The 17,891-nt window shown below is 45.2% G+C and overlaps 2 protein-coding genes across 6 annotated transcripts; both read left to right on the top strand.

The window, feature by feature from the left end:
- Positions 1-204: 204 nt before the first annotated feature.
- matn4 (matrilin 4) lies at positions 205-9,112 on the top strand. Of its 5 annotated transcripts, none has more exons than XM_028429074.1 (16): positions 205-329; positions 1,661-1,836; positions 1,944-2,102; positions 2,190-2,421; positions 3,067-3,189; positions 3,379-3,501; positions 3,887-4,009; positions 4,424-4,546; positions 4,764-4,886; positions 5,022-5,144; positions 6,254-6,351; positions 6,464-6,595; positions 6,679-6,862; positions 6,952-7,104; positions 7,865-7,969; positions 8,216-9,112. In XM_028429074.1, exons 1-16 carry the CDS (start codon positions 248-250, stop codon positions 8,272-8,274), a joined length of 2,118 nt encoding a protein of 705 aa, XP_028284875.1. In that variant the 5' UTR covers positions 205-247; the 3' UTR covers positions 8,275-9,112. The 5 variants fall into 5 exon arrangements, with proteins under 5 accessions (XP_028284875.1, XP_028284876.1, XP_028284879.1 ...); XM_028429077.1 differs by lacking the exon at positions 205-329 and adding an exon at positions 1,422-1,571; XM_028429076.1 differs by lacking the exon at positions 205-329 and adding an exon at positions 1,422-1,585.
- A 5,980-nt stretch (positions 9,113-15,092) lies between these two features.
- On the top strand, positions 15,093-16,445 carry LOC114451245 (odorant receptor 131-2-like). The gene is made up of 2 exons (XM_028429823.1): positions 15,093-15,242; positions 15,678-16,445. Exons 1-2 carry the CDS (start codon positions 15,093-15,095, stop codon positions 16,443-16,445), a joined length of 918 nt encoding a protein of 305 aa, XP_028285624.1.
- The last annotated feature ends 1,446 nt before the right edge of the window (positions 16,446-17,891 follow it).

Raw genomic sequence — 17,891 nt, 5'->3', positions numbered from 1 at the left:
AATAACACATCCATCATGTGGCTGCTCCTCTAACTGTCACTGGATCCTGATTCTCAGATTTGTGAATAAACCCAGACCAGGCTTTGACTCTGTATATGAACCACATAATCTGCTCTCATTTTCTGAGCCGCAATCAGCCACAGAGTTCTGCTGTCTGACTCACCAGCCGCCTCCTCTCTTCACAGTTTGATCCTGTTCCAGTCCAGCTGCAAGCGATCGTCTGCTACAGTAGATCGGTATCATCAGGATGAAGATGAGACAGCTCAGAGCGCTGTGCGGCTTCATTCTGCTGACCCTGGCTGTCCTCGCCAACGCCAGGCCGAAAGCAGGTCAGTCTGCAGGAAATACCTGAGGAAGATAAAAGCAGAAGGACGCAGGAGGTTTTAAACTGTCCTGATGTCCCACAGAGGGTAAAACAGAACTGTTCAGACACAGCAGATGTGTACATTTGTAGGTTTAGTTACATCTGACAGGATTTACATGACCAGGCGATGAAGTGGACACATTTATAGACGCAGGCTGAGCTCCTGTCTGAACACTGACTCCCACTCAAAGCTCAGCATGAGGCTGCATTAAATCAAACGTCTCCACACAGCAGCGCCTCACACAGGCTCGCCTCATAGCTCATTCATGCCCGCAGTGTTTTTGAAGCAGGATGATGTTACAGCATTAAGGACAAAAACAGGTGGACCTGTGGCAGCGATGTCACGGAGGAGGACGCTCAGGTGGTAAATATTGTGAAAGTTATACTGGTGTGAGAGGAAGGCCTCCGCAGCTGCCATGACACTCACACACACACACAGACACAGACACACACACACACACACACACACACAGACACACACAGACACACACACAGACACACACTCACACTCACACACACACACACACACAGACACACACACTCACACAGACAGACACACACACACACACACACAGACACACACACACACACACACACACAGACACACACACAGACACACACTCACACACACACACACACACACACACACACACACACACACACAGACACACACACTCACAGACACACACAGACACACACACACACACACACACACACACAGACACACACTCACACACAGACACTCACACACACACACACACACACACACACACACTCACACACACACACACAGACACACACACTCACACAGACACACACACTCACACACAGACACACACACACACAGACACACACACACACACTCACACACACAGACACACACACAGACACACTCACACACACACAGACACACACACTCACACAGACTCACATACACACACACAGACTCACACACACAGACTCACACACAGACACACACACACAGACACACACACACAGACACACACACTCACATACACACACAGACTCACACACACATACAGACTCGCATACACACACACAGACACACACACACAGACACACACACACACAGACACACACACACACACACTCACTCACTCACACACACACAGACACACACACAGACACACACACAGACACACACATCCTCACAGTTTTGCAGCAAGGCTGAAAACCCACGCATGAAGTCAGGATGTTGATGTTTGTGTTTGTACATGTGTGGACTGAATGTAGAATTATCTGTATCACTGACTCCACTCTGATTCTGTCTCCAAGGTAGCGACCAGAAGTGTAAGTCCGGCCCGGTGGATCTGGTCTTCCTGATTGACAGCTCCCGCAGCGTCAGGCCACACGAGTTTGAGACCATGAGGAAGTTCATGATCGACATCCTGAACACGCTGGACATCGGACCCGACACCACCAGAGTGGGAGTGGTTCAGTACTCCAGTCAGGTACTGTGGGGCCACAGCATCAGGGTTCCTGCTTTCCTTCAGAGCGGCCTGAAGACCTGGATACAGTCCTCTGTCTCTGTGTCACCGTTTTCCTGCTTCGTCCTCAGGTCCGCAGTGAGTTCTCCCTGAAGGCCCACAGAAACCTGGAGAGCATGGTGAAAGGCATCAATCAGATCATCCCGCTCGCTCAGGGCACCATGACCGGGCTCGCCATCAGATACGTGATGAACGAGGCGTTCACTGCTGAGGCGGGAGACAGACCGAAGGTACTGCTGACCCTCTGCAGAGCCAGGAACAGTCCCTGTCTCTGGACTGGACCTGAGCTCTGATCTGAGACCTTCCTCCCCCTTTAGGTGCCCAACGTGGCTGTAATCGTAACAGACGGCCGCCCTCAGGACCGCGTGGCGGAGGTGGCGGCCGAGGCCAGAGAGAAAGGCATCGAGATCTACGCTGTGGGGGTGGCCCGAGCTGATATGGCATCACTGAGGGCCATGGCCTCCCCGCCCTTCGAGGACCACGTCTTCCTGGTGGAGTCCTTTGACCTCATTCACCAGTTTGGACTGCAGTTCCAGGACAAGCTCTGCGGTGAGACAACAAAGAGACATTTATCAATCAGGATGTTTAAAAGACGCCGTCCACGAACGTTTGACTTCCAGGCCTGAGGTCATTTTTTAATGTGAGAAAAAACTGAATATGTTCCTGGAATGTGAAAACTTAAACCTCACCTTCAGGCTCACCTTTATGGATTTGACATTTTTATATAATCCCCATCTGAAGCCTCAGATTCCGTGCCGCTGATGGATTACTCTTATTTGAAGTCACATTAACATAAGGCGGGTTAAAACTGCAGCCAAGTCTGTGGGATTGAATTTTCATGCATCCAGAGGCAACGGTGGATCCTTCATGTAATTAAAAACACTGTGAACACCTAAAAAAATGTCCGTACCCATCTCACCCCACAGAACATAATACCTTCCCATAACAGCCTCCACAAATCCCTTAAGTGCAAAATATTTCCTCATGCTGCTTTTATCCTAGACATGACGGCAGCTCTAAAAGTCCTGGCTCCTGTCAGAGGGAGGCGGAACCGACAGACAGACACACGCAGCATAAAATAATATGATAAACAGGAATAAATGAAGACATTAATGGGGGATGTAACATGCAGTTTGTGTCTCTCGGGTGATGATTGTGTTCTTGCTGCTGAGTGTGTTGTGGTCTGATCTGTAGGTGTGGATCTGTGTCTGGAGTCGGACCACGGCTGTGAGCACATCTGTGAGAGCTCGCCGGGCTCCTACCACTGCCTCTGTCTGCCTGGATACACGCTGAACGACGACGGCAAGACCTGCACAGGTGACACACAGCTGCCCTAATCACAGCAGTAAGGATAGTGTCGATGATGATCACAACGCGCAGGCCAGATGTGACGCCATGTCCTCTCATTTTAAAAGTCAATTATTTTGAAAGAAAAGATTTTTATTTGAACATTTTCAAGTTTAGAGAGCTGGAGTGTGTGTGTGTGTGTGTGTGTGTGTTTTGCAGCCATTGACCTGTGTGCTGAGGGGAAGCATGACTGTGAGCAGATCTGTGTCAGCGCGCCCGGCGTCTTCACCTGCGACTGCAACAAAGGATACACACTGAACGAGGACAAGAAGACCTGCTCCAGTTAGTCTCTCTCACACACACACACACACACACACACATAGTAACTGTTACACGCCTCAGATTAACCTCTGGTGTCTGACGTGTTGCTGGGTGGATTCATGTGATGTTCAGCTGAAATGGATTCTGCTGCTTGATGGAGCTGAGCGTGGGTTGGTGCTGCTCCATCTGCAGTTTGACACATTGAAATGGAAGCTGATCTGCTTTCAACATGTGAATACAATTAAAATTCCTGCTGAGCAGAGCCATGTAAAGAGATTTGTTCCATAAAGGTGACAAACTGTGAGGTGAACATTCATGAACTCCCACCCATGCTGCTGCTGCTGCTGCTGCTGCTGCTGCTGCTGCTGCTCTGCTGCTTACGGCCTCGCTGCTTTCCTCCCCTCAGTGATCGACTACTGTTCCTTTGGAAACCACAGTTGTGATCACGAGTGTGTGAGCGTGCTTAACGGCTATCACTGCCGCTGTAACGAAGGATACAGGCTGCTGGACGACGGCAAGACGTGCCAGGGTATGTAGAGCTGAGAAAAAAAAAACACAGACAGCTAAAAATGAGACGTGCTGCATGTTAGAGTGCAACACTAACACACACATACAGATGTCAGTCACACAGCAACACCTGCAGTTCAGGGGTTTGTTGACAGAAAACTGTGAAATGACGACAATTTACAGCCTCTAACACTGCGTTGCAGCTTCCCTGAAGCCAAACGACTCTTCAAAGCCGGAGTAATACAGCGTGTAATTGTCCATTTAACCCAAATACCACAGCAGCATCCTGTGCTGTTTAAACACCACTGTGTCCACTGAGGACACCTGCATTACACACACCAGGTTTTATCTCAGTTTAGGTGTTGATAATGTGTCCCGAAACACACACACACACTTTAACTCCCTGTGTGTGTGTGTGTGTGTGTGTGTTATGCAGCCATTGACCTGTGCGCTGAGGGGAAACATGACTGCGAACAAATCTGTGTCAGCGCGCCCGGCGTCTTCACCTGCGACTGCAACCAAGGATACACACTGAACGAGGACAAGAAGACCTGCACACGTTAGTCAGGCCCTCACACACATACAGAGGTCTACACACACCAACGGACAGACACACACCACACAAAGCACACAGAAGTGATATGCATGACATCATCACACAGACATCATGTGACGCTCTGCGCCTCCTGACATGCAGCACAGAATACACACACACAAACAACTTTCACTGTGACGACAACTACAAATAACTCTGCATGTGTGTGTGTGTCACTCAGCGATTGACCTGTGTGCTGAGGGAAAGCATGACTGCGAGCAGATCTGTGTCAGCGCGCCCGGCGTCTTCACCTGCGACTGCAACAAAGGATTCAAACTCAACAAAGACAAGAAGACCTGCACAAGTCAGTGAACGCCACAGAAATGTCTGATGCTTCTCCTCATCACTGAACGCCTCCTAAAGTCTGAGCTCCTCTCCTGAGTGTGAGTGTGTGCAGATGTTGTGTAGTAACGTGTGTTGGTTGGCTGTGTGTCTGCAGACATGGACCTGTGTAACACAGTGGAGCACGGCTGTGAGCACCAGTGTGTGAGCACTCCAGGATCCTACTACTGTGTCTGTCCTGAGGGACAGCTGCTGCAGGAGGACGGCAAGAGCTGCGGCAGTAAGTCCACAACCTGACACAAAAACACACACAGTCACTGAGCTTCCTGTACCTGTGTCACATGGTCTTCTCCTCCGCCCCGCCCCTTCGCAGGCTTAGTCTACTGAGTAGCAGCAGTGACTGTTAGAAGCCATGTGGATCCGACCAGCTTTCAAAGATCCTCAGCGACTCGTTTATCTGATTGGTTGAAGTTATTTTAAGACAGTGACTGACAGATGGATCATCAAATCAGCTGACGAGCCTTCTCTTGAAAACAAACTGTTGTTTTCAGATAATTCTGTAGAATAAATCAGGTCACAAACTCAGTCCTACTGACATATAAGTCCAACTCCCTGTAGTGATGCATGGTGAAGCAGAAGGATCCTGAAATCCTGATCCTCAGGATCCTGCAGGACCAAACGGAGGTGTCGGTGTTCTGCTGAGGCAGGAACACACAGCCAGGATTATCACTGCTTATCTGACACATCAGCACAGAAACAGTTTCTGACATGAGATGAGCTCAGAAACCTCAGAGTGGAGCTCTGAATCAGGAGTCTCAGTGAGACACCTGGACAGAACACGGTGCGAGCAGCTGAGCCTCGCTGATGCGAAAACCATCAGCTGAGCTGAGGTCAGAGCAGAGGCGAGGGTTACATGTCAGGAAATGAAATAAAAACGGATTCTGATTCTGATGTTTAAAGCAGCTCGGTTCTGTCTGGCAGAAGCTGCCTGGACGAAGATGAAGAACTTCTGGTGCATTTTCTCCGAGGTGGCTGCCAGTAACGTTCACACAGAACCTTTGTGGCAGAGCAGGAAGCCTCATTGATCATCCGTTAAACATCCAGCTCTCATCCGGCTGCAAGAGACAGCCGTGATGTTGTCATGACAACCTGAATATTTAGCAGAAAACCGATACGTCCACCTGCAGACTCAGAGGTTCATGCAACGGATTCTGCTGGAAATATTTCCTACATGATGAACACAAATGTCTTTTATGAGTATTAATAAAGGAATCCAACATTTCTGTTGCTCTTTCAGGTGGAGATCAGGTTTGTAGTGTGTGTGTTGTTTAGTATTTATCACCACATATGTCTGCTGAGGCTGACCTTCCTCTCCTGCCTCCTCTTCAGCCTGTAAGTCTGCCAACATTGATCTGGTGCTGCTGATCGACGGCTCCAAGAGCGTCCGGCCGCAGAACTTTGAGCTCGTCAAGAAGTTTGTTAACCAGGTGAGGGAGGTTTTCACACACATCTGTAACGTTTTAAAGACATTCTGTATTAATACATGAAGAAAAACACGAGTATCAGACGAGTAAAGTCTCACCTCATCCTGTGGTCCAGGTAGTGGACTCTCTGGACGTGTCTGCTCATGGTACCAGGGTGGGCCTGGTTCAGTACTCCAGCCGGGTCAGAACGGAGTTCTCTCTGAACATGTACCACACTGCTGACGAGATCAAAGCTGCAGTCATGAAGGTAACGATCTTAAAAACAGTCGAAACCTGCAGAGCGCTGGATGAAGAGGGCCCTGCTCATCTTCATCACTGTTTCTTGTTCAGGTGGACTACATGGAGAAAGGCACCATGACAGGTCTGGCCCTGAAGCACATGCTGGAGAACAGCTTCTCTGAGGCAGAAGGCGCTCGTCCTGCCAGCCGCAACATCCCCCGGGTGGGACTGGTCTTCACCGACGGACGCTCTCAGGACGACATCACCGAGTTCGCCAAGAAGGCCAAAGAAGCCGGTGAGACCCCGCTCAGCCCGGGCAGCCCCTGTGGCCTGAGTCCTGGACCCCTGTGTGTGAGCTGTGTGTGTCTGTGTGTGTGTGTGCAGGGATCACCATGTACGCCGTGGGCGTGGGAAAAGCTGTGGAGGACGAGCTGCGTGAGATCGCATCTGAGCCTGTGGAGAAACACTTCTACTACACCACTGACTTCAGCGCCATCAGCACCATCGCTGAGAACCTCAAACTCAACGTGTGTCCAGGTACAGCCCACGGCAACAGGAATCATCAGCACTTATTGAAACATTATTGATTAGTTTGACCTGGTCTAGTTTTATATGATATCATTATGATTATTCACCATGAAGTTTAATTCAAACCATGTGACGATCACCTGCTGGAGTCCTGGATGTGTGCTGCTTGTGTGTGGTACTGCAGCCTGCAGGCGGGGGTCATGTGTTGGTCTTTGTCTCCATCTGCTGGCAACAAACAGATTTACAGTAAAAACACTAATGAAAACCTTGGAACACACAATGATATCAGAGATGTACAACACAGAATAGATGCTTACATCATATATACTGATTGATCATTCTTCTCATTATTAATCCTATTTTTAAGCTAAATAGTTAATTTTAACCCTTGTAGTGCTGGAGCAAAGCTAAAGCAGCATGTAGGCAGTGTCACACTTTAAAAGCAGCTGTCTGCACATGCTCACTGATGTAAAGATGTTATTTTTGATTTGTCCACTGGGGACAGCGCAACATCATGCCAATAATCTGAGGTATAATAATAACCTAGAACATAAGTGCTCCACATTGAGAGGCCTGATAACTTTAATATCTGAGGACATTTCCTGACATGTTTCTAACAAGTGCAGTGAAGCTTAGACATATATATATATATATATATATATATATATATATATATATATATATATATATATATATATATATATATATATATATATATATATATATATATGTATATGTGTGTTATATGTGTGAATTCTCCCCGCTGCAGAGGAGAGTCAGGGGGAGATTGAGGTGAAGGACCCATGTGCCTGTGAGAGTCTGGTGGAGTTCCAGCAGGCCACCATGAGCAGCCTGGAGCAGCTCACACAGAAACATATCCTTTATATGAAAAACATGGTTTGTTCTTTCACCCGAGGGACGGACATCAGGTGAGTGTCCTTCACCTGCTGCATGACACAGAGGGGTTTTGTTGTTGGATCATCCAGTAAAATAAAAACGTCTTGTCCTCCGTGGGAGCCTCGGCCCACAAGCACATCATCTTCGTCTGATCCCTTCGTGGCTGTTTTTTTGTTGCGTGCAGTAAATACCTGTACACTTTATTCCTTAACCCACCGTCCACTGGCTGGGATGACCGCCCGTCTGGAGCAGCTGGAGAACCAGCTGCTGTCCAAGAAGTGATCCGGTCAGCAGAGCAGAATGAGGAAGAGGAGGAGGGCACATCCTGGAGAAAGAAAGAAGAAATTAGAAACTCCCAATTAAAAAAACTCAAAGCCTTCGTCGCTCTTCATCCTCACAGGAGTGTGTGAATAGAATCACTTCTGATATTGTTGTAAATGATATAATTATGTTTAACATTTGATGTAAAACTGCCAAAGTTCCACGTTCACGCTCACACTCGGCTACTTCACTCAACATCTGTGTGCCAATTTTTCTGTACACACACAGACACACACACACACACACAGAGGGCTACAGGTGTGTTCAATCAGTGTACTGTAGATATTAGAAGCACCAACATTCTGTGAAAACTCTCGTAGCTAAACGCCGCTGGTCTGTTTCTCTTAGTGCCGTATTTATACTTGATCTGTTTTGTACGGTTTGTTGAATATGATGATATTTATAGCAGATTGTTTTTTGTTTTTTAACCAACAGTAGATCGGCCAAAGCATCCAGCAAGGGGGGGTGGGGGTGGGGGGCAGGATTCAGAGAAATGAAGCGTTATTACCACTCCTGATATTAAACTGTCTGAAATCAAACCTCTTCGGCCTCAGGCCTGACCGAGGCTGGAATCCAAACAAAAAAAAAGGGAAGCTTCACTTCTCAGTGCGGCTGTGGTCTGCTGTTCAGAGAGGAAAATATGAGGGTATTAAAGGAATTAGAGCACATGATTTCTTTCTTTCTTTCTTTCTGACATCAGATCGCTTCTTCACTCTGCTCACGGATCAGAGTGTGTTTACATTCAGTACAGTCAGCTGCTCCTCCGCCCACACAAACTCCACTGCTTGTAAAGCAATATGGCCGCCTCAGCTATGGAAGTATACAGCGTCTGACTCTTTTTTTTATAGCCCTTTATATTTGAGCCTGTATGTTTTTGTATATTTTCTAATCGCATTACATTTTTGTATTTTTCTAAAGAACCTCTGTATTACAGCACAGAAGGCAATAAAGGAGTCAACTTCTCATGTCCGAGTCTGTGATTCATGGAAACTGGGTTAAACAGGTTAAGGCCTCATTTATTAGTATAATATAATATACTATTATTATTTGTTTGGTTTTTTTTTTTGGCCTTCTGTGCTCGGGCCCCGATAAGAAGACAACACGAAGGCTGCTCCATCAGAAGAGCTGATCTGAGGCACCAACCAAACACACAGCAGGGCCCTAGGTCAGGGGTCACCAAACTACGGCCTGCGGGCCAACAACAGGCCTACCTAGAACTGATCACTTTTCACTTACCTTTGTTATTAATCACCTCAACTAGGCAGATGTTTCTTACTTTGACAGCTTATTAATGTTAATATCTGTGGTGTTTCAAATTAAAATAAAGTGTGAAGACTCAACAACTGCAAACCACAAATATGTGTCAGGACTCAGGAATCAAGCGTTGATAGTAGTGTGGATGGCTGTGCCAGGCTAGTATCTCTATTACACAATGAGGCCTGCTGGTGGTCATTTTGGTCTGTGTCATACAATTCTATGTTACATAGCTGAACCGGCCCGGCCCCACAATAATAATGATAATGTGGCCCACAGAGAGAAAAGTCTGGTGACCCCTGCCATACGTGGTCAGAACCAGCAGGCACACACTGAGGTTTCCTTTGTTAATATTCCATCAGTCTGAAACAGGTGATTTACACACACATCCTGACAAATGATCAGCATCATCCAGCAGAAACAACATGTTTCTGCAGGGCAGCCAGGAGGATGCATCCACAAGAGCAAAAACAGGAAGTGAGGACTGACTGCTGGCTGTCAGGCCATTTAACAACACAAGAGGCGTGTAAAAGGAAATAATCCATCCATCCATCTTACAATAACGACCTGGTGTGCTACAGGGTCACATGGGACTGGTTGGTGGTTCAATCCCAACTCCTCCCTAGTCATTGTTGTGTGTCCTTGGGCAAGACACTTTTACCCGCAGTGTACTCACTGGTGTGGTGTGCCTTGCTGGTCACTGTATGACTTGGCAGCAGCCTTAAACAATTTCTCTCTGGGATCATTAAAGTATCTAAAATAAAAAATAAAAACTCCACACATAAAGGAACCAGGAGCCTTCTTGCTGTGAGGTGCTAACCACAGGAAATAAAATAAAATAATATTAAAATGAACCTAATAAATCAATACATTTTATCTGGCAGACATATCTGTAAAATAAAATATCAGCCAAAAAGACTGAGACATGTGCAGAGAAGTTTCAATGTGGAACTTTAAAGACGTTATTTATTTTTTTATCTTTGTGAGTGATCAGCGGTGACGTCAACCTAACTTTTCCTCGTCTGACACGTGCTGGTGAGAACTTTATTACATGAAGCTGCACTTTAATGAAAGTTTGTTTTTTAAAGGAGGAACAATCCCTGCAGGTTTAAAGAGCAGCTCCACGGGGATCACTTACTGCTCCTACACAGCTTCATTACTCACAGTGACCTTCAACACGTTTCCTCCATGGAGTCTGATGTCAGACCTGTTTGTACAAGAAGATCCTTCCTCTGAACAAACATCAAGGACAAAGTTTGATTAAAAGTTTGCAAATAAAGCTGCAAAAACTTTTATTACTAATACGTCCTGATGTGTCTGCTCTGTAAACAGACACAGAGTCTTATCGCCACATAAACAATTAGAACTCGAAATATAATCTAATCCCGGCCAGAGTTCATTTTCATTCTTTGTTATTGATCAATCTGTGGAAAACATCTGTCACATCCTCACTGACATGTGATTGACCACAGGCCCCAGATCCAGCAGGGAGGAGGGAGGTTTGTGATGGAACAAAATGACACAATAACATCCTTCAAACATAAAAAGATCAAACATTAAAGTGTAATTTACCAAAACTGCAGGCTCAGGCCTCACTGGTTGGTTGGTTGGTGTGATGTTATATGTGAATGGGTTAATTGGTTATAATGGGATTCATCACTGAGGAACTGCTGCTGGTTCCAGCTCAGAATCAGCTTTTAAACAGATGCTGTGTGAACCGGCTCTAAAACAGCACAGCCATGTAAACCAGGTCAGGAACCCAGGATCTCACTGGTCACATGTAATAATCTCAGAGATTATTTCTCAAGGACTGAAGATGCTGTGAGCACAGATGTGGAGTAAAGTTCAGAGGAAAGTTTTCATGATAATCAGACAAACATTCATAAAGAAAACAAACTGAGATCTGAGCCTGCCCCCCCCCTCCAGGTCCATGGAGAAATAGTTTTTGTTTGCGAACCAGCTCGTTAACGTCGGTGACCTTTAATCTAATTACCGGCTCTCTGCAGAACACACTGCGACTTGTTTATTATTTACTAAAAGATCCATTTAAAGTAAATGATGGCGTTAATCACCTCAGACAGCAGAGCGCCGATTCTTTGAATGTTAATGATGGGAAACTCTCTCAGAAGACGCTTCTAATAAATCCCTTTGATAACGAGCCGCCCCTGAGTGTGTGAGCGACCTTTACTGTCGGGGCCTAATGAGTGTTGGTGAGGCTGCTGCTGTTTCTGCAGCTCTTCCTGAATACACAGAGGACCGCAGGAAATGTCAGAACGTCCCGGACGTCATGGCTGCGGAAAGTCCTGCTTACACTCAGCTTTTACTCAGACAAGAGGGGGCTGGAGAAAGTTTCAGGATGAAAACGTATAGACAGGAAGTCAGGATTCTAATTTATTAATGGAATGAGTCCAATTAAAGGTAAAATGTGATTTTAAACACATCTTTTGGTACAAAACAATAAAAATGAATTTTATTTCAATCTGCTCAGAGAAACACTTCAGTGAGTGAAGAAGCTAACATGCTAACATGCGAGCCTGCAAAGAAGCCACAGCACCAGTTACCACGGCTCCTGTTCCTGATCATACAGGAACTGAGTGCTCAGATTAGGCCTGTGGTTCCAGGCAGACAAACGTCAGGGAAACATACAAGAAGGCTGATCAATCAGTAGATCAACAGGTTTGATAAGTGTAAATAATGAATTCTGGAACTATTACGTGTGAAAGTCATAAAAGTCTGATGATAAGAAATCAACTAATGGGCAGCTTCTCCTCCTCCACACTGATGCACAAGTGCTCCTCAAGGCCATGTTCTCAGCCCTCTCCTCTACACCCCGATGACCCATGGCTGTGGTGGCCAAGCACAGTTCCAACGCCACCATCTTGGGTCTCATCTCTCACAATGATGAGACCACTTACAGAGAGGATGTTCGTGCCCTCTCTCTCAATGTCTGCAAAAACAAGCAGACGACCACTGACTTCAGGAAATGTAAGAAACGAGGTCACACACAGTGGACAGGCCTCCTCTGTACCTGTTTTCTTAAAAAGCATCTGTTCACATTGGCCTGTGGCACACCATGAGATGTTGACAGATTTTAAAGAGTGCTTAGGATCATTGTCCTGCTGAAACACCAGCCCTGGTGTAGCTTCAACTTTGAGACTGACTCTGGAACATTCTTATCAAGAATCTGCTGATACTGAGAGGAATTCATGTGGCTTAACCCTAACCATAACTGTAACAAGGTTTCCAGTACCTGTGCTGGCCACACAGCTCCATAACATGATGGACCCTCCACCACATGTTACAGTAGGCAATAAGTTCTTCTCATGGAGTTCAGTGTGTGTTTTTCACCATGCATACCTCCTCTGGTTGTGACCAAATAATTATCTTAGTCTCATTCTAAGCATCCTTCACCCGTGTCTTTCCTGTATTTGTTTCGACCTACCACCTTCACAGTGACTGCTCCTGTGGTCTTCCATTTCTACACTACATTTCTGACAGTGAAGACAGACAGTCCAGACCTTACAGATCATTTCTGGTACCCTTCTTAACTCATCATAATGAATTATCTTAGTTTGTAGGTCAGTGCAGAGCTGTTCAGAGGCCCCCATGTTTCCACTCTCTAATGCCCAGTTTACACTGTGCGACTTTGGGCTGTTGCAGACGAAAGACGAGCAATTGTATTAGAATCGTGGAGATGGTCGTGGCTCTAAATCGGTGGTCTTACGTTGCACTGTGAGACAGGTTCCACGACGGCCGTTGTCAGCGTCTTGCGACCAAAGACAAGCTAAGATAAAATTCTAGCGGTGTCAGAAATTTAGGTCTGTCTCACAGTGTGACAGCTGCTACGACCTGTCACTCCGCATCCACGTCTTCCTCCTCACATGTTGACGCACGACGTAACCTGTGATCGGCTACGATTCAGTGAAGGGTCGTACAATGTGCACGCATCAAACTTGGCGATCGTACCAAAGTTTATTAGATTCACGTGTGTCATGCAATGGTCTTATAAGATCGCTAAAAATCACACAGTGTAGAAAGGCCATTAGAAAGAAGCTAGGACAAGCACAGCCAGCAGTTACCTTTGTTAAACGGCCTTTTTCATGATTGACCCCACCTGTCTTTGTAACTGAAGATCGAACGAGCTAATCAAAGCAGTTTTGCTGTTGTGCTGCAGCTTCTCATCTATAAATCTCTACAGGTCTTGAAATGAATGTGATTGAAAGGGGGCCCCAAAATTATGCACATGCCTGTTTTTGTTTACATCCACATAAAAATGTTTCTGTTGGGCCAATAAAAGTTGTGGATACAGATTCAATTATTTTTATTATTAAAATAAGATGTTTGTTAGTAATGCAGCTGGGCTGAGAAATGAAGACAAATGCCAATCTCTAGGACAAAAAGGTTACCATGGTGACAGACCTGAACCATGTTTGTTACTATTAACCGATTAATAAACCGAGACAAATGTTGTGTTGATCTAAGGAGGAGGCGTCCTAAATCCAAAAGGGACAAAGTGAAAGTAACAAAACATCCTCATGAGTAAAGACCACATTCACACCTGGTTAATGGCCATAACATCAAGAGCGTTTGACCTGGTGTCATTGGACCACAGAACTGATGGGATGGAGGTCAGAAGGTGGAGACAACCTTGTCCCAGGCACAGGGACTGATGATTCCTGATTGTTAAGGTTTAGGTAACGGCCATGTTTGGGTTAAAACAGGCGCTTTCATAACATAAAGCACGTTTTATGAGGGAAAGCTTTGCCATCTGCCATAACCATGTTTGGTTTCCATGGTGACAACATATATGATGCAGAAACATGCAAAGTGGTCGTTTCTAAGGCATTTTTGTTTTTGTGATATCATTTATATGTTTACTGATTTTATGTTAATGTACATACAGACACACACAGACACACAAAACACATGCACAGCATGTGCAGTACGCACACGCCTGTGACTCCTTGGAGGAATGACAAGATACCTATAAAATCTGAGGTGATGCTGCCGCCGTGGTCTGAACGGACTGAGGTGAGTGCTGTCACGGTTTCACAGAAACAGTAGTGACACATTTTTATCACTATGTTCTATTTTATATATATTACACTATGTGTAAATGTTGTTTTTTATGATGATATTTTGTACTTTTTTGAGCCTGATGACAAAATATAATATAAAAACCTTTTAGTCAGACACAAAGTGAGATCAGTAATTTGTTTGTAAATGCTTATATTTAGCTTAGAATAACAACACATTGATTGTCTTTTGTTTCCAGTTGATGCCCTGATCCAGACCCTGAGGTGAGCACTTCTGTCTGTTTCAGCTTCTAACAGGAAATGTGTCAATCTCTTTATTCTTTCTGAACTCATGTGGATTCATATGCATAAACTAAAAAGACTCACTGCCACGGCCGAACATTTTATCCTTTGTTGTTGGAAAAACAGGATGAGTTTTTGGGCTAACGCCCTGACTAACTGAGCGTGTTTTCTGCTGTGTTCTGTCTCCAGTCTGTCAGCCTCTGAGACATGAATGTGTCATCTACCAATGTGACTGTGTTAATAGAGTATCGAGACTCCCTCACCAAAGCTGTGACCAAGAATGTGATCGTGGTGGTTCTCAGCATCTCCATCAACTACATCAATGCAGGCCTCATTCAGACCTTCCGCAAACACCAGGTCGGACTGATTCTATGATACGACATAAAAATGTAAAGAAATATGTCATCATGTGTAACAGGCATGTTAAAATACATGTACAACAGCAGTTTTCGAAATGTTTGTGTCACTATTGAACACACATCCTCATAGTTTTACTATGAGGATGTGAGGATATGAGAACCATCCACTGTGGATGGATGCTTTTATGTATACAAATATCCATCCTCTTCCTCATACTGATGTCTGAGTCCTCTGACTGCTGCTCATATGAGGAGCGCTGAAAGTCCAACCTTAAGCTGTGAAGTGTGTGATGACCATGTCATAATTTGGTAGCAGTATTTTTACTTTGAGTCCAGATGACGTGTAATCCGGTGGATTTTTCCTGGTAAATGAACAAGAAGCCTTGAAAAAAGAAATGTTAACGTCCCTCCTGCTTTTCTTCCCACTCTCCAGATCTTCTACATGAATCCTCGGTACATCCTCTTCATCCACCTTGTGTTTAATGACATGATCCAGGTGACGCTGACTGTCATGCTGTTCATCGTCAGCTACATCCTCTACAAGATAAATGTCTCCATCTGCTGCACTTTAATCCTGATCGCCCTCTTCACCACTGAAAACACCCCTCTGAATCTGGCGTGCATGGCGGTGGAGTGCTACATCGCCATCTGCATCCCCCTTCGCCATGTTCAGATCTGCACCGTCAGGAGAACGTCAATGCTGATCGGTTTAATCTGGGCGACCAGCATGCTGTCTGTCCTGCCTGACCTCTTCATCGCTTTGGCCACGGAGCCGTTGGACTTCTTTAATACTCGTGTGTTCTGCCTCAGAGAAACTGTCTTTCGAAATCCACACGTCATCAAGAAGAGGGACGTCACCTACATCGTGTATCTGGTCATAGTTTGGTTGGTTATCCTCTACACTTACTTTAAGATTCTGTTCACGGCAAAAACTGCCAGCAAAGATGCTAAAAAAGCCAGAAACACCATCCTGCTGCACGGATTCCAGGTTCTGCTGTGTATGGCGACATATGCGGAGCCCCTGCTGAAAGAGGCTCTGCTGTACTGGTTCCCCAAGAATTATTCAGATTCCCTGTTCGCCTGTTATATTATCATCCAGGTCCTGCCACGGTCCATTAGTTCAATCATATATGGCATAAGAGACAAAACGTTCAGGAAGTACCTGAAGACATATCTGCTGTGTAAAGTGAGGCCACATTAGGAAACGAAGGGTTACAGTCTGATTTTAAGTGTTTACGAAATGTTACTGTTAATAAAATGATAACAGAGAACTGGTTCAGCTTGCAGAGGCTCAAACACTTCATATTACATATATGACCTCCAATCCTTTTTCTGGTTTTCTAGTAAAAAAACAACCACAATGCTTTACAGCAGCTGATACTTGCTGACTTTCAAAGATGCGTCTTTGGTTCGTCAATAATCCGATTGATTGAATTTAGCTCGTCATTGACAGATGGTTCATCCAATCAGATGTTGACCTTTACTTTGAAAGCATTCTTTACAAACGGTCACCAAGGTTTTTATGGGATAAGTTGTCTGAAGTGTCAGACTGTGGTCATGATTTTAAATGTTTTACAACATTGCTGCGAAAATCAAGACTTTGACTAAACTATTAAAATATTTGTTTCCTAAAGCACACAGTTTCAGTACATGTAGTACAAAATGTGTCAACTTTCTAATGCACCTGTTTGTTTTGCTATGTTATGAATATTCGGTAAATTAGTGGCCAAAGAATATACGTTAAAAAATCACTAGTTTACCACTGTTTCTTTTGTAAATTTGCACATTTGAGAGCAATAAATGCTAGGGATGTCCCGATCCGATCACGTGATCGGAAATCGGGCCCGATTACGTGATTTCAGACTCGATCGGAATCGGACATTACCTCAAAGTTGACGCCTTCTATGCAGGGTGGCTCTGTGTCTTGTAGTGTAGGGGTATGACAGCTGCTTTTGGCGCGAGAGGTCCTGGGTTTGAGACTTCAATGCTGCGTGTGTGAAATCTCCCAGTGTGGCGGTAGCGCGACACACACACACACACACACTGGTTTTGCTGCAATGAGTGCCTTTATAGAGAGTCCGGAAAGTATCGGATCGGGACTCGGTATCGGCAGATATTCAAAATCAAATGACTCAGACTCGGACTCGAGGGCAAAAAAACCTGATCGGGACATCCCTAATAAATGCTTGGTTCAGACAGACCAACATGTCTGTGTTTATTCAAGACTAAAACTTTTAGGATTGGACATTTATTATGTTTGTGGAGGATGTTTTTTGGGGAGAATGTTGCAACTGTCGTTTAGCATATATTGCATTTTCTTCTATGTGGCTGGTCATTGGTGAGTCTAGCACAACTATTAGTACTGCACTTCAAATCTATTGGTTCTGGCTTTTTGATAGAGGTGTCAATCATCTTAAAGTTATGGAGCATTTCAATAAACTGAAGCAGTTGAATCACTAAACATTACAAAATGATCAATGTCACAAAAAAGTTTGGAGTTGGAGAAAAGAAAAAAAACACACACACCACAGTGCTCAACTCTTACACACCTGAACACACTCACACACTCACACCCACGTGTCCCGAGAAACCAGATATAAAGTCTGAGATTTCAGGGGACTTCAGTGTTGGTCCATGACCCCGGTAA

Source organism: Parambassis ranga, chromosome 18 (genome assembly GCF_900634625.1).
Source record: "Parambassis ranga chromosome 18, fParRan2.1, whole genome shotgun sequence".
In the NCBI taxonomy this organism is placed as follows: domain Eukaryota; kingdom Metazoa; phylum Chordata; class Actinopteri; family Ambassidae; genus Parambassis; species Parambassis ranga.
This window is presented reverse-complemented; position numbering and strand designations above follow the sequence as displayed.

Bases quoted from the DNA above. Each gene is read 5' to 3' on its own strand.
- LOC114451245 (XM_028429823.1), top strand. From the start codon at position 15,093: ATGAATGTGTCATCTACCAATGTGACTGTGTTAATAGAGTATCGAGAC. The intron at 15,243-15,677 runs GTCGGACTGATT...CCCACTCTCCAG, and splicing joins AGACCTTCCGCAAACACCAG to ATCTTCTACATGAATCCTCG.
- matn4 (XM_028429074.1), top strand. From the start codon at position 248: ATGAAGATGAGACAGCTCAGAGCGCTGTGCGGCTTCATTCTGCTGACC. The intron at 3,502-3,886 runs GTTAGTCTCTCT...TCCTCCCCTCAG, and splicing joins GGACAAGAAGACCTGCTCCA to TGATCGACTACTGTTCCTTT. The intron at 4,547-4,763 runs GTTAGTCAGGCC...TGTGTCACTCAG, and splicing joins GGACAAGAAGACCTGCACAC to CGATTGACCTGTGTGCTGAG.